This window comes from Borostomias antarcticus (genome assembly GCF_949987555.1).
Source record: "Borostomias antarcticus genome assembly, chromosome: 8".
NCBI lineage: Eukaryota > Metazoa > Chordata > Actinopteri > Stomiiformes > Stomiidae > Borostomias > Borostomias antarcticus.
The window spans coordinates 31,377,312-31,395,844 of NC_140241.1; the positions used below are offsets into that span (position 1 = coordinate 31,377,312).

The window sequence follows — 18,533 nt, forward strand, 5'->3', positions numbered from 1 at the left end:
TTAATAGATGCACCTTTCAGTTGTTTGCCAACCGCCATAAAACTAAGCGAAGAAGAAGAAGAAGAAGCGTGTGTAATTTCTGCTAACGTGTGATTGGCTGGCAAACAGGAAGCAATCTGTGACGTTCAGGGTCACATTTTTATTTACTTCCGTTGGTTTAGCAGAAATGGCGGGTGTTACATTTACAATGGATAACGATCTGGAAGATGGGGAGATTTCTGGATCTAACTCTGATTCAGAAATGGGAACTGCACTTGATGATCGGTCCCAGGTAAGAGCTAGCTAGCACATGGCATGCAGTTATAAGCATGCATTATGGTTTGTTTGTGGATTGTTGCTAAGCTAACGCGCTAGCTAGTTAGTAGCAATGGCATCGATGGTGTCGAGCTTGTTTCAACCCGAGGGTTTGATGCATCTACTCTTGTGTGTTAGAAGGGCCGTGCTTGTTATCTATCAAGCTAATCATCATTTAGCGTGTTAAACAACAAGTATAACTACCTAACTAGCTCAACGTCACATCAGTGGAGCTAACTAGCCCAGTATCCAGCTGCCACCATCATGCTTGCATGGCTTGGTAGTTCACAAAGCTCTTCATTAGTCATTCGCATAGCTGTTAGCACCCTATGCCCCATGTCGAAGGAATGCGTGGTGAGAGAGAGCCTAGTTTGCTAAGCTAGCTAGCTAACGTCACCTGGCTTTGGTATGCTCATCTTATTCAACCATGTTCTCTCCACTTAGATTCCAACAGCTATTGCATTCAGTGAGCAGTCTTTTCAGAGCAGGGCCACGCCACAGCCAACCTCCTCAGCCACAGGCTACCGCAGCAGCATGAGGACAGCAGACTCCAGCGATAGCGACCCAGACTCTGACGAGGAGGCTTCGCTGTGGAGGAGGAAACGGCAGAAGTGCTCCAACGCACCAGCACCACAAGCAGCCGCTGCTCTCGCCACCCAGCACGGAGGGCCCCAGGCCCAGCCGAGCGCCCAAGAGGGGCGCAAAGTCAACAACATCTGGGGCTCCATAGTCCAGGAGCAAAGCCAAGAGGCTGTGGCAGCTGAGCTGGGTATACTGGGGATGGAGGGCAATGTTAGCATGGCTAGCAGAGATGTGGAAACCTACAACTATGTTTTGGCTCGAAAGCTAATGGAGAAAGAGAGGGAACTAGAGGAACTAGAGCAGAATCAGGGCGAGGTCTCCATGTTGGATGCTCAGCTGGACGAGTATATGAAGACTCGAGGAGAGAACGGTGGTGGCGACTCTAAGAGGAAGCGGTCAGCTAAAGAGAGACTGGGGCCAAGGGCTGAGATGGACATCAAGGGCCGTTATGAGATTACAGAAGATGACCCGGTCCATAGGGTCATTGATGAGATAGCACACAGGTGAGCTGGATGGTTGACCCTTCTACCAACTGTTCTAAACTGTTTGTAACAAGAAAAAACAGGTTATACTTTTTAGGTAGCTATGTTGGTAGAAACTTCATTAATCCCAGAGGGGAAATTGTACTGTTACACCAGCCACATTCAAGGGACATCAACACAAAGTACAAACCCAGATAGCAAGCGGATGTGTAATGATTCTGGGCCATATATGGGCCGGAACTAATGGCGCGTTCCAGGCAACCCGTAACTCGTGTTTTTCCGACCTCCTACACGTGAAAATGCTCTGGAATGGCAGTCAAACCCGTCACTTCCCACCCGTGAACTCGTACAGATCAATGTACTCCCAGTTGCGCTCTCTGACGTCACACAGCCCTCTAAGCAAGATGGCAGCCCCCATGGGTATGGCGACGAAGATAACTTTAGGGCAACGTAAAGTAAATTTGTACGTTGTAATCAAAATAATACAAACGATTATGCACTTCAACCTGCTATGTTTATGTAATTATGCCCAAATATGTTGACAAGAGATAGCTAGTGCTAGCTAGCTAACATTAAGGTAAACCTGAACGTGACCATGCAGACGGCGAAAAGTCGATGATGTCAATAAATAAAATGTAACGTACGATTTCTTAGCATAGCGAAATTAGGCATACAATGTTTAGCTTGCCAGCTCTGACAATGTGCCAAATCTCAAGCTTTTACCATATCGGCTTGTTTACATTTATCCAGAATGCCACGCATTGACAGTTTGCCTGGAACGCTATGAAGTCGTGAGTCGTGACTTGAAGTCGTAACTTACGAGCTCAAAATCCTATCTGGAACGCAGCATAAGCCACAAGTGCCAGATCTGGCCTGTATATGGCCCAGATCCGCTTGCTATCTGGGAAAGGTGCTATTGTAGATACACTACATGCTCGCTCATACCAGACAACAGTCCTTCCCGCTCCATTCACTTCGCCGTAAAAAAAATAAGATTCAAGATGTTATGCCCTACATTTGTAGTTACTAACATCAGAATACATGGACTCTAAGCTGTGGTTACATTACTTATGTAGCTAGCTACAACAGAAATTTCATTTCATCATCTCTCACTCCCAGTCAGAAAATGTCCGCTAGCCGCGATGCTAATTTTCGCTATGTTAAACTCCATTGACTTATGCTAAAGATGATAGCGATCAAAAAGTCAGCTATTTTCTGGCTTTTGGGGTCTTTCAAGAGGGGCGGGCCACCCCTCCAAAGCATTGGTAGAGGAAACTCTACACTATATACACTATACAAATGGACTATATACACTATACAAATAGACTATATACACTATACAAATAGACTATATACACTATACACATAGACTATATACACTATACAAATAGACTATATACACTATACAAATAGACTATATACACTATACAAATAGACTATATATACTATACAAATAGACTATATACACTATACAAATAGACTATATATACTATACAAATAGACTACACTATACAAATAGACTATATACACTATACAAATGGACTATATACACTATACAAATAGACTATATACACTATACAAATAGACTATATATACTATACAAATAGACTACACTATACAAATAGACTATATACACTATACAAATGGACTATATACACTATAAAAATAGACTATATACACTATACAAATAGACTACACTATACAAATGGACTATATACACTATACAAATAGACTATATACACTATACAAATAGACTATATACACTATACAAATAGACTATATACACTATACAAATAGACTATATACACTATACAAATATACTATATACACTATACAAATAGACTATATACACTATACAAATGGACTATATACACTATACAAATGGACTATATACACTATACAAATGGACTATATACACTATACAAATAGACTATATACACTATACAAATAGACTATATACACTATACAAATGGACTATATACACTATACAAATAGACTATATACACTATACAAATAGACTATATACACTATACAAATAGACTATATACACTATACAAATAGACTATATACACTACAAAAAGACATACACTATACAAATAGACTATATACACTATACAAATAGACTATATACACTATACAAATAGACTATATACACTATACACATAGACTATATACACTATACAAAGACTATATACACTATACAAATAGACTATATACACTATACAAATAGACTATATATACTATACAAATAGACTACACTATACAAATAGACTATATACACTATACAAATGGACTATATACACTATACAAATAGACTATATACACTATACAAATAGACTATATATACTATACAAATAGACTACACTATACAAATAGACTATATACACTATACAAATGGACTATATACACTATACAAATAGACTATATACACTATACAAATAGACTACACTATACAAATGGACTATATACACTATACAAATAGACTATATACACTATACAAATAGACTATATACACTATACAAATAGACTATATACACTATACAAATATACTATATACACTATACAAATAGACTATATACACTATACAAATAGACTATATACACTATACAAATGGACTATATACACTATACAAATAGACTATATACACTATACAAATAGACTATATACACTATACAAATAGACTATATACACTATACAAATAGACTACACTATACAAATAGACTATATACACTATACAAATAGACTACACTATACAAATAGACTATATACACTATACAAATGGACTATATACACTATACAAATAGACTATATACACTATACAAATAGACTATATACACTATACAAATAGACTATATACACTACAAAAAGACACACTATACAAATAGACTATATACACTATACAAATAGACTATATACACTACAAAAAGACATACACTATACAAATAGACTATATACACTATACAAATAGACTATATACACTATACAAATAGACTATATACACTATACAAATGGACTATATACACTATACAAATAGACTATATACACTATACAAATAGACTATATACACTATACAAATAGACTATATACACTATACAAATAGACTATATACACTATACAAATAGACTATATATACTATACAAATAGACTACACTATACAAATAGACTATATACACTATACAAATAGACTACACTATACAAATAGACTATATACACTATACAAATGGACTATATACACTATACAAATAGACTATATACACTATACAAATAGACTATACACTATACAAATAGACTATATACACTATACAAATAGACTATATACACTATACAAATAGACTATATACACTATACAAATAGACTATATACACTACAAAAAGACATACACTATACAAATAGACTATATACACTATACAAATAGACTATATACACTATACAAATGGACTATATACACTATACAAATGGACTATATACACTATACCAATAGACTATATACACTATACAAATAGACTATATACACTATACAAATAGACTATATACACTATACAAATAGACTATATACACTATACAAATAGACTATATACACTATACAAAGACTATATACACTATACAAATAGACTATATACACTATACAAATAGACTATATACACTATACAAATAGACTATATACACTATACAAATAGACTATATACACTATACAAATAGACTATATACACTATACAAATAGACTATATACACTATACAAATAGACTATATACACTTTACAAATAGACTATATACACTATACAAATAGACTATATACACTATACAAATGGACTATATACACTATACAAATAGACTATATACACTATACAAATAGACTATATACACTATACAAATAGACTATATACACTATACAAATAGACTATATACACTATACAAATAGACTATATACACTATACAAATAGACTACATACACTATACAAATAGACTACATACACTATACAAATAGACTATATACACTATACAAATAGACTATATACACTATACAAATAGACTATATACACTATACAAAGACTATATACACTATACAAATAGACTATATACACTATACAAATAGACTATATACACTATACAAATAGACTATATACACTATACAAATAGACTACACTATACAAATAGACTATATACACTATACAAATAGACTACACTATACAAATAGACTATATACACTATACAAATGGACTATATACACTATACAAATAGACTATATACACTATACAAATAGACTATATACACTATACAAATAGACTATATACACTACAAAAAGACACACTATACAAATAGACTATATACACTATACAAATAGACTATATACACTATACAAATAGACTATACACTATACAAATAGACTATATACACTATACAAATAGACTATATACACTATACAAATAGACTATATACACTACAAAAAGACATACACTATACAAATAGACTATATACACTATACAAATAGACTATATACACTATACAAATGGACTATATACACTATACAAATGGACTATATACACTATACAAATAGACTATATACACTATACAAATAGACTATATACACTATACAAATAGACTATATACACTATACAAATAGACTATATACACTATACAAATAGACTATATACACTATACAAATAGACTATATACACTATACAAATAGACTATATACACTATACAAATAGACTATATACACTATACAAATAGACTATATACACTATACAAATAGACTATATACACTATACAAATAGACTATATACACTATACAAATAGACTATATACACTTTACAAATAGACTATATACACTATACAAATAGACTATATACACTATACAAATGGACTATATACACTATACAAATAGACTATATACACTATACAAATAGACTATATACACTATACAAATAGACTATATACACTATACAAATAGACTATATACACTATACAAATAGACTATATACACTATACAAATAGACTACATACACTATACAAATAGACTACATACACTATACAAATAGACTATATACACTATACAAATAGACTATATACACTATACAAATAGACTATATACACTATACAAAGACTATATACACTATACAAATAGACTATATACACTATACAAATAGACTATATACACTATACAAATAGACTACACTATACAAATAGACTACACTATACAAATAGACTATATACACTATACAAATAGACTATATACACTATACAACTGGACTATATACACTATACAAATAGACTATATACACTATACAAATAGACTATATACACTATACAAATAGACTATATACACTACAAAAAGACATACACTATACAAATAGACTATATACACTATACAAATAGACTATATACACTATACAAATAGACTATATACACTATACAAATAGACTATATACACTATACAAATAGACTATATACACTATACAAATAGACTATATACACTACAAATAGACTATATACACTATACAAATAGACTATATACACTATACAAATAGACTATATACACTATACAAATGGACTATATACACTATACAAATAGACTATATACACTATACAAATAGACTATATACACTATACAAATAGACTATATACACTATACAAATAGACTATATACACTATACAAATAGACTATATACACTACAAATAGACTATATACACTATACAAATAGACTATATACACTATACAAATAGACTATATACACTATACAAATAGACTATATACACTATACAAATAGACTATATACACTATACAAATAGACTATACACTATACAAATAGACTATATACACTATACAAATAGACTATATACACTATACAAATAGACTATATACACTATACAAATAGACTATATACACTATACAAATAGACTATATACACTATACAAATAGACTATATACACTATACAAATAGACTATATACACTATACAAATAGACTATATACACTATACAAATAGACTATATACACTATACAAATAGACTATATACACTATACAAATAGACTATATACACTATACAAATAGACTATATACACTATACAAATAGACTATATACACTATACAAATAGACTATATACACTTTACAAATAGACTATATACACTATACAAATAGACTATATACACTATACAAATGGACTATATACACTATACAAATAGACTATATACACTATACAAATAGACTATATACACTATACAAATAGACTATATACACTATACAAATAGACTATATACACTATACAAATAGACTATATACACTATACAAATAGACTATATACACTATACAAATAGACTACACTATACAAATAGACTACACTATACAAATAGACTATATACACTATACAAATAGACTATATACACTATACAACTGGACTATATACACTATACAAATAGACTATATACACTATACAAATAGACTATATACACTATACAAATAGACTATATACACTACAAAAAGACATACACTATACAAATAGACTATATACACTATACAAATAGACTATATACACTATACAAATAGACTATATACACTATACAAATAGACTATATACACTATACAAATAGACTATATACACTATACAAATAGACTATATACACTATACAAATAGACTATATACACTATACAAATAGACTATATACACTATACAAATAGACTATATACACTATACAAATAGACTATATACACTATACAAATAGACTATATACACTATACAAATAGACTATATACACTATACAAATAGACTATATACACTATACAAATAGACTATATACACTATACAAATAGACTATATACACTATACAAATAGACTATATACACTATACAAATAGACTACATACACTATACAAATAGACTACATACACTATACAAATAGACTATATACACTATACAAATAGACTATATACACTATACAAATAGACTATATACACTATACAAAGACTATATACACTATACAAATAGACTATATACACTATACAAATAGACTATATACACTATACAAATAGACTACATACACTATACAAATAGACTACATACACTATACAAATAGACTATATACACTATACAAATAGACTATATACACTATACAAATAGACTATATACACTATACAAAGACTATATACACTATACAAATAGACTATATACACTATACAAATAGACTATATACACTATACAAATAGACTACACTATACAAATAGACTACACTATACAAATAGACTATATACACTATACAAATAGACTATATACACTATACAACTGGACTATATACACTATACAAATAGACTATATACACTATACAAATAGACTATATACACTATACAAATAGACTATATACACTACAAAAAGACATACACTATACAAATAGACTATATACACTATACAAATAGACTATATACACTATACAAATAGACTATATACACTATACAAATAGACTATATACACTATACAAATAGACTATATACACTATACAAATAGACTATATACACTACAAATAGACTATATACACTATACAAATAGACTATATACACTATACAAATAGACTATATACACTATACAAATGGACTATATACACTATACAAATAGACTATATACACTATACAAATAGACTATATACACTATACAAATAGACTATATACACTATACAAATAGACTATATACACTATACAAATAGACTATATACACTACAAATAGACTATATACACTATACAAATAGACTATATACACTATACAAATAGACTATATACACTATACAAATAGACTATATACACTATACAAATAGACTATATACACTATACAAATAGACTATATACACTATACAAATAGACTATACACTATACAAATAGACTATATACACTATACAAATAGACTATATACACTATACAAATAGACTATATACACTATACAAATGGACTATATACACTATACAAATAGACTATATACACTATACAAATAGACTATATACACTATACAAATAGACTATATACACTATACAAATAGACTATATACACTATACAAATGGACTATATACACTATACAAATGGACTATATACACTATACAAATGGGCTATACAATACACATAGATGTAAATATACAGAAGACAATCTTGCCAATTAGTGCAATATAGCCTACAAGAAATGCAAATAAACAGATGAACTGTACAATCCTGTTACAGAATAACAGGTGTGCAGCAAGGGCCTAGGGATGCATAGATTGTGCAAACAAAGAAGTGCAAGATTGAGAGTGTAAGATTCCAGTGTCAAGTATCGCTCCACTGGGGAGTGTGTTAGGCTGTGTCCATTCCAGGAGCCCCAGCTCCCACTAAGCTGGTGTGTCCAGCCAGACAGAGTTGAAAAGTGATTGTGGCTGGTACAAAGGACCTCCGGAAGCTAGAGAGATTTTCATATTCTGGTGTCCTAAATAAGCATTATTCTTTTTCTGCAGTGTCAACAAAGTCACACAGTCATACGATAACCTCATACTAACTTGTAGATCCCTCTTTTCTCTCCAAGGCTACAAGAGCCCAAAAGGGAATTGATAGAGCGTGTTGTTAATGTCATTGGGAGGAAGAAAGCAATAGAACTTCTTTGGGAGACAGCAACACTCGAGGAAAATGGTGGTGTATACACTATGGTATGTATCTGTATGTGTAAATCTGTTCATATTTCTACGGAGATTATCACAGTCATGCCAGAAATATCCACTAAGGATTACCTTTGTATGCCCTATTTATCTGAATAAATGATCCTTCTGTTATCCGTCTTGTCCACTGTGGGGCTGCTGTACAAATCAAACACAGCTGGAATGGGGCAGCACGATACAGAAAATGGCTACCTTCAACTGACTGCTGATGATTGTTTGTTGATGATTGTCATCCTTTGTGTTCCCCTACACTGAAGGATGGCAGCAGGCGAAGGACTCCGGGCGGGGTGTTTCTCAACTTGCTGAAGAATACCCCCAGCATCACCAGTGAGCAGATCAAGGTAAACCACTTTTGAGATTCAGTAAACACAATGCATAAGCACATGGCATTAGTTAACCTGCCCAATCTATCTTGTCCAGTATGAAAAAGTACGTGAATACAGGGATGTCTTTGCACTGTGCCGTCTCATGCCTGCACCCTGTCCAATGTTGTCTCCATGTTATGCACCACGACCAAAAGCAAATTCCTAGTATGTTTAAAAACTGCATGGCAAATAAATTCTGATTCTAATTCTGATGTACCGGTTTGGTATCGGGTCCGATAATGTTCTTGTAAAAATGTCCCGATTAGGGATGTGTGTGGATAATTTACACGGCGGAGCTTCTGTTAGGCAGTTAGGAAGTACTAGTCAGTTAAACTAAATAATTCATTTTTTTTATATAACTAGAAATGGTGCTCAGAGAGCACAGACCTCTGCCCCTGAATGCATTTCGTAGCTTTTTGTGCATGCACGTGGTATTGCAATTTGGTATTGCTGCATTTGTTAGGTCGAGAGCCTTATGCTAGTCCAAATTAGAGAAAGACCAATAATCAGCAGGCATGATAATTATGGCCAATAACCACATTTTTTCACTATGTCAGCTATCGGCTTCATTGTATAAGCTCAGCCGATGTGATGTTCCTGCTGGCTGGATGTAACATCATTAGCTAACATTAGCTAAGTTACAATTTGCTAGCTAACGTTGGCCACGTTCTGGCTTGCAACAGATTACATTATAATGTACCCTGGTAAGAAATACGTATGAACGCTGAACGTGAATAAACTTGAATATTAATTATTTTTGCGTTACCTGAGAATGAGCCCTTTATATCTACATAGGGAGCGGATCCTTCCACAGAGGCCGGCATTTTGCACCATGTAGTTGTATAAAGTTGGTTGCAATCTGCAACGTCACCACTGCCGCCAAAAATCACACACTATAGTTATATACGTAACGTTAGATATATGGATACTTTATTGATAGATAGATACTTTATTGATACCCCTAGGGGGACATTTGGTAATTTGTTGAGGCGTGGTTAGCTAGCTGACCCATTGAGGGCTGAATCAAACCTTCTTGTGCAGGCTACTAAATGATTTTTTTTATCAGTGGGTTCTAAAGTTCCTATAATATATAGTAGTAGCATTTCCAGTGAAGGGAGACACTCACTCTGCCTTGTTGTGTTATTATTGTTATTATTTATTATTATTATTACGTGTAAACGTAATGGTATTTAGTGATATGCTATTGCCTCTAGTGGTTATATTAATAGGGACGCAGTTTTAAGGGAGTTGAATAAAGGTAAGCTTGCTGTGGTGTTGAGAGAGAACTCAATTGAAGATTGCAGTATAATTAAAAGTACTCATCAGTGGGTACTCTGTATCAGCAAGTACTGAAAAGTGAGTACTCGTACTCTCGCTGAAAAAAAAGGTGTCGTTCCAACTCTAAACTATGATACTTTACAATTGATATACACACTTTGGTGTACTAACACTTATTTCTTCTCAAAAACAGGACATTTTCTTTGACGAAACCCAGAAAGAGTACAAGAGCAAGAAATCTGCCCAGAAGCGGAGGCGACATGTGGTGGCCAAGAAGATGAAGCAGGCCATCAACACATTAAACCTGCAGGACCACGATGACGTTTCCAGAGAGACTTTTGCTAGCGACACCAATGAGGCCTTGGAGTCCCTTGAGGAAGTTGCTGAAGAGGCCCAACCAGAACCCGCCCTGGGCACAGAGGAGACCCCAGTAGTCTACAACTCCGCTGACCTTGAGGTCTTTTGATGATTCCATTGCCTGAGCTTGTGCTTGGAATTAAGACATTTAATGAGACTGGGTGATAAGCAAATGTTCAAATACAAGGTGAAGGCACTGTAAATGACTGTCCTTACCTTTGTGTGGCAGCACTATTAAATATCCACCTTCCTGACTGTAGTCATTGTATGAGCTTGTCTCATATGTATCACTTTGGTTGACGACTAAGATCAAGAATCACTAATGTTAATGCAGAAGAACTGGTTTCAAGATGTTCCTGATGATTTTAATTTAACCAAGCTATCTTTTGTCTTATAAATGCAAACCCTTATATTTGCGTCCAAGAATATGTTTAGTTTTTTGGGTCCGTATTACTAGTGCAATTTGTCCCTCATAGAATAAATGTAAGGTAAAATGTATGTTTGAAAGTACAGCACTTAAAAAAAGTGGTACTTTTCTAAGTACGGAAAAAAAACCTGGCCTCAGTCCAAAGGAATATAGAAATGCTGGCTACTTGCCATCGTGTTAGCAAATGTAAGCTTTACATAGAATCTGAGTATTTGCACTAAGACCAATCCTTAAACAATTGAGATCCAATCCATTTTTAGATTATCCTTTTCAATGTAATTTGTTTCCCATTTTTAAGCTTTGACTAAGTGGTGAATTGTCTATTGATGCATGCATTTGCAGGGGCTGAAAGTGAAGTGCATATCATTTATTAAACATTTCAGTTTTATGTTGCATTGTAACATAGGAGTGCGCTAGTTTCTAATTGAGAAGCCTTTTTGGCTCTGAGGACATCTGAGAAGTCTGTTTTTTGTTTTGTTTTTTACATATTCCTGGCAACGAGATCACAGTATGGACAATTGCACAGTAATAAACTGATATGATATCCACCCATTACTGAGGTCTTGTCTCATAGCATAATTCCAGTGAACTTTAGAGGTCATATTTAATCATGGCTAAATAAAATTAATTGTGAGTTACCAACAATAAATATTTAACTACAGAAGCTATCCAACAACATTTGCTCTTAACATTACCCTATACAAGTCAGTACATGATCAGTTATTGCATCAAATTTGAGTTACTGTTGATCATTGGACTACAGTATCAAAATAGGCAACCTACGTGTCTCACACCGTTTATGGTGAAATGCTGAAAAATGGGTTCACGAGAGTTCATTAAATTCAGATCAAATTAGATTTGTTCCCCTTGCTGTTTACCCAGCCAACAAAAAGACCTCTCACAAATCATTGTCACAACTCCTCTGCCTTCGCACTGCTTCAGCAGAGTTCAAAGACTCACAGCACTCTACAGCTTTGCCACTCGCATGTTGTCATGGCGACATGCTTATTGGTAATTTGTCATCCAAATCGGTGTATTGAATTGGCTTTTCAGGCCACAATGAAAAGTGTATTTTGTCTATGTAGACCTTCATCCTCCACAAGAGTGTAATACAGTGTTGACCTTAGTCCAAACAAGGTAAAAAATAGACATACTGAAAGAAACTGCACACTGACTGCTCTGAGTCACAAAATGAGTAGGATGGATGTTGGAAGATCTGCTAGACATAGTCTGTAGATACAAGTTCAAGATCAATCTCTTACATAAAATGTGTTTATATGAAGTAAAAAATAACACTGTAGATACAAGTTCAAGATCAATCTCTTACATAAAATGTGTTTATATGAAGTAAAAAATAACACAATTATAGATGGAGAAGACTGGTAACTTTGTTTTCCCTTCAAATCAAATACTGAAAATAGTAGCATCACTCATTAATATACATATATCAGTACTACTCATACTAAATTATCAAATAGGTTTGACAGATAATTCAGATACATTTAAATTGTTGTTTTTCTCAAATTCACCACTCATAGCACATTTATAAACAACAAATTCCACACAATATTCAGCAGATGACTGGACAGAACACACATGGAGTATAACAGCACGGCTCATACCATGGGGGTGTACAAAGGTCTTTGTCCACTGATGGTGCTGTTAAATCCTCTTGTCCCATCTGGTCCGTATGGGAACCTAATCACCCCGGGGGGCAGGGGATCCCCCATTGGGACCCTCTTAATACCCAGGCGACACTGTCTGACACCACTGTCCTCAAGCGAAGACACTTGTACAGCAGTTAGCTTCCGACTATGAACCCATGGGCTATGGCCTTTACTGTTATCGGTACCATTCTTGTGGTTGCGCCGACTCGGCTCCGGGCTAGTGTCAGGACTCCCCCACATCTCGGAGGCCAGGAGCGGGGAGACTCTTGGGGCGGCTGGGAGGGGTGCGTGGAGGACCCTGGGGCTGGAGAGGGGGCTTGACCGAGGGCTGTTCCAGGGACTGCTGCACACCTGGCCTGCCGAGAAGCGAGGCATGTGTAGCGGCGAGCAGGAAGCCACCTCAGATTCAGACGAACTGTATGCTGAAGAGTCATCCCCACCGTATTGGAGTTGGTTCATTCTGTGATTGACGATGGCTACGCCTTGGCCAGTACCTTTGTCCTCGGCCAAGTCCAACCCTGCTTTCTTCTTTGAGGTTCTACTTAACAGGAGGACTTTCACTGAGTCTTCTGACTGGGAGAGCTGGTTGTAGGCTCGTCCAGCACTTTCTAGATCCTCATACTCCACCAGGACACTCTCCTGAGAGCAGAGCTGAGGGTACCTGTAACTGTACCTTTGGACTTCTGTTGGGAGCTCTTTTCCAGGCCGGAAGACTCTAACTGTGCAGATGCTTCCAAAGGGCTCCAGGATGTTGATGGCAGTCTCCATGGTACTCCTAAGAGGTGCAGGATCAGCTTCATGACCAGTAAGAGATAGATCTGAGAGGTTCCAAACCAGCAACTGTTTGCTTGGTACTTGAACCAAGAGGGACTCTGGTACTGGGTCTTTCCGCCTCACCTTGTTGCCTTCCTCATTGAGTTCTAACTTTGAGGACTGATGTTGGAGGGCGTAGGCTGTAATTCTCCAGTCTTTGGTCAGGTGCTTCATCTAGATGGAACATGAAATATTGGATGGAGTTCATTCATTTCATCACAGTAAAATATAGCCTAGAAAGAGAGAAATGGTTAAGTGAGAATTGCTTTTATAAAAGTTGTAGAAGAAAGAGAACTTACCTTTTTGAAAGATGTCAGCAGCTTTATATTCACATAACCCATCTTATTTCTTCTCACATGTTTCAATAGGAAAGCATCTTTGGCTAGATTGTCATCCGAAAGATAGTATTCAATTTGTGCAACCATTTTCTTGGTGAGATTTGCATCTGGAAGTGCCCTGTAATCCAGCTCAACATCCTCATTTCCACTGTAGAAAAGTCGGTTGATGAATCTGAGACAGAATATATGAAATATGACTGTCAGAACACATGTTGCATGTTCTGTAATAGTTTAATACATAGGACATAACCTTAAAGTATTCATTTCATATCTCAGGTTTCATACTGTATCACTGATTATAATTATTAATTACACTTGACAGCTAATTTCCTCTTTCCACATGTTATCAACCTCGTACAACATTGCTTGCCAAAAAAAACAACAATAGCTTACCTGTCATTACTCATGATAGGACTCTCTATTCCTTATCGTTTTCTTCCAGAACACCTGAGAATTTAACTGAGATAACAGAAAATGTCTCTTTCAAAAGATTGTCATGCATCAAATAGGTAGAAACACTAAATCATGTCACTTCTCCTTTGCTTGCCAATTTATAGGCTTGAGCTGCTCTGACAAATCAGGTACCGGGGTTCTCATTCTGAAGCATCTCTCGGGTTCGTGAGCTACACCACAGTTGTCTGACGAGGACCATTCAGCAGGATATCCCCATGAAAGGGCATTGCTGCCCACTGATCTCATCCGTTTGGACTTCTCAAATAGATACACGAGTAGACAGCTATAAACAGCACAGCAGTCTATGTTTTGCCGGAGGACAAAAGTATATTGTAATGGGTTGGAGGCAGAAAGCTCTTATTCGCATTTATGGCTTTATTTAGCACAGTTACAGACACACACACACACATCTGTGGGCTACTTAGCTTCTTAGATCTGTGTGGTGTGCACACCGGAAGAGAGATGAGAGATGCTGCACTGTCCCTTACAAGCCCTAACAGGGTCAGCCTCCCCACCACAAAGCACCTCGCCCCCAAAGGACCAAACAAACTCCCCCAGCCCCCACCCACTGGTTGTCATGTGCGGGGCATCAGCCTTTACTCTGTTGGGGGTCGTAGACCCAAACTATCTCTCCAGGCCGAAAGCGCCCTCCCTGGGCCCCCACATCGTAGCTGCGCCCCTGTCTCCCACCAGCACTCCACCGGTCCCAAGACCTACTGCCGTACACAGGACCAGGGAAACCCTTTCGTGCCAAGCAGGGGACACAGTGGCGGCAAAAGTCCTCAACATCCCTCTTGAAGTGTCCCCAGTAGAAGCTCTGGCGAAGACGGCGGAGTGTCTTTGAGACCCCAACATGCCCAGACACTGCTGCTCCATGCATGGCCTTAAAGGACAATGCTCGTTTTTGACAACCTGGACCTTATTTACGACATATAATAAGACGTTTGACTCACTAAGATCACTTTGGTGTAGTTCGGAGGCATGTAGAAGAAATTTCAAATGCCCCCAACCTCTGGAACACCCTGCCGGAGTGCCTAAGAAGGGCCGAAACACCGGAGGTCTTCAAGCGAGATCTCAAGACGTACCTTTTCGGCCTAGCCTACAATCACTAGCTAGGACCTTGAGACACAGAAAGGCAGCCTCAAACCTACCTGTGCATACTCTGTATACATTGGTGTATATCCTGCTATGCACTGTATGTATATCAAGTTGTGTACAGAAGCTGGTTGCCCTGAAACAGGCTTGTTCTGTTCTGACTGTTGTGTTGCTTCTATGGCTCAGCGTGCTACTAACCGTTTTCTGCTTCCCCTAGTGCCTCTCTCTCTCCTTCCTACCTTCTAACCAGGTCCAGTGGATGCCCCACTGTCGCCCGCAGACCACCCTGAGTCCGATAGATACCCCTGTGTCAGCTGTGGTCGTATCCTTTTCCTACCCCCACCCTACCCCAACCCCTGCCTCTATCTGGACCCAGGCACACTCACACACACACAGACACACACCAGTGTTTGCCATACCTCTCCCATGATGCTCTTAGCCTTTCTTGCTCTGAAAATGTAATTTAATGTAATTTATTGCTCTATAAATGTTCTTAGCCGTTAGACAAATATATTCCAGGAGCTTGCTCCAGGTTGCCTGTTTTAATATCTGTGTTGCTTTTATGGCTCTGTGTGCTATTAACCCTGTTCTGCCTTCCCTCTCCCTAGTGCCTCTCTCTCTCCCTCCTATCTTCTAACAGGTCCAGTGGATGCCCCACTGTCACCAGCAGACCACCCTGAGTCTGATAGACACCCCTGTGTCTGCTGTGGATGTCGTAGCATTTAGTTAACACACACACACGTACACACAGACATACACCAGTCCACTTCCGGCTTTAGGCCTGGACCTAGTCCCCCCTCCCCCTCACCCTAACCTGGGTCCGTATCCTTTTCCTACCCCCACCCTACCCCTGACCCCTGCCTCTACCTGGACCCAGGCACACTCACACACACACAGACATACACCAGTCCTGGGCTCAGATACCCTTTCCCTCACCCTAACCCGGGTCCGTATCCTTTTCCTACCCCCTCCCTACCCCAACCCCTGCCTCTATCTGTGCCCAGGCACATTCATGCACTCACAGACATACACAAGTGTTTGCCATGTCTCTCCTATTATGTTTTTAGCCTCTCTTACTCTGAAAATGTAATTTAATGTAATTTATTGCTTTATAAATGTTCTTAGCCGGTAGACAAACATACTCCGGGAGCTTGCTCGATCGCCTTGTTGAGAGGGGTCAGGGAAGAATTTTTACACCTCAATTATCTGGCCCCCGGGTGACACTGGTTTTTTTCTTCCCTCTGGAATATGTAGGGGTGGGACGTATCCCCACCTCCCTTGTTGTTGTTTAAAGTGCATTGTGTTGCCTCTGGGCATGAAATGCGCTATACAAATAAAGTTTTGATTGATTGATTGATACACCAATAGCAGCAGCTGCCATGCAAGGTGCTAGCCTGCTCATTGAGAGCAATTTGTGGTTCAGTATCTTGCCCAAGGACACTTCGACATGTAGACAGGAGGAGTCAGGATTCGAACCGCCAACCCTACGATCATTGGACGACCTGCTCTACCTCCTGAGCCACAGTCATCCATCCCAATAGTACAGCTAGCCTATGCCATGTGATAGCCAAGAATTGAAAGGTTTATGCAATTAGTGTGGGTATGGAAGTGCTATTTGTGATGGAAGAAACAGTGTCAGTTTGGGGAGTATGTCAGAGTGTGTCAGACACTCAATATATTCTTAACCCATTTACAGTTACCACAGGCTGAGGATAAGATGT

At 36.7% G+C, this 18,533-nt stretch overlaps 2 protein-coding genes across 2 annotated transcripts; one reads left to right on the plus strand and one right to left on the minus strand.

Annotated features, from left to right (window-relative positions):
- Positions 1-162: 162 nt before the first annotated feature.
- Positions 163-12,602, plus strand: phax (phosphorylated adaptor for RNA export). The gene is made up of 5 exons (XM_084442254.1): positions 163-271; positions 739-1,379; positions 9,890-10,010; positions 10,277-10,360; positions 11,856-12,602. The coding sequence occupies exons 1-5, from the start codon at positions 167-169 to the stop codon at positions 12,126-12,128; spliced, it is 1,224 nt and encodes a 407-aa protein (XP_084298380.1). The 5' UTR covers positions 163-166; the 3' UTR covers positions 12,129-12,602.
- Positions 12,603-14,062: 1,460 nt separating this feature from the next.
- LOC311312639 (la-related protein 6-like) lies at positions 14,063-15,671 on the minus strand (the record flags this gene model as incomplete). The annotated part of the gene is made up of 3 exons (XM_084442602.1): positions 14,063-15,100; positions 15,226-15,436; positions 15,658-15,671. The coding sequence occupies 3 exons, from the start codon at positions 15,669-15,671 to the stop codon at positions 14,063-14,065; spliced, it is 1,263 nt and encodes a 420-aa protein (XP_084298728.1).
- Between the last annotated feature and the right edge of the window lie 2,862 nt (positions 15,672-18,533).

Excerpts from the sequence above, each read along its gene's own strand:
- phax (XM_084442254.1), top strand. The coding sequence starts at position 167 with ATGGCGGGTGTTACATTTACAATGGATAACGATCTGGAAGATGGGGAG. Across the intron at positions 272-738 it reads CACTTGATGATCGGTCCCAG|ATTCCAACAGCTATTGCATT; the intron begins GTAAGAGCTAGC and ends CTCTCCACTTAG. Across the intron at positions 10,011-10,276 it reads ATGGTGGTGTATACACTATG|GATGGCAGCAGGCGAAGGAC; the intron begins GTATGTATCTGT and ends CCTACACTGAAG.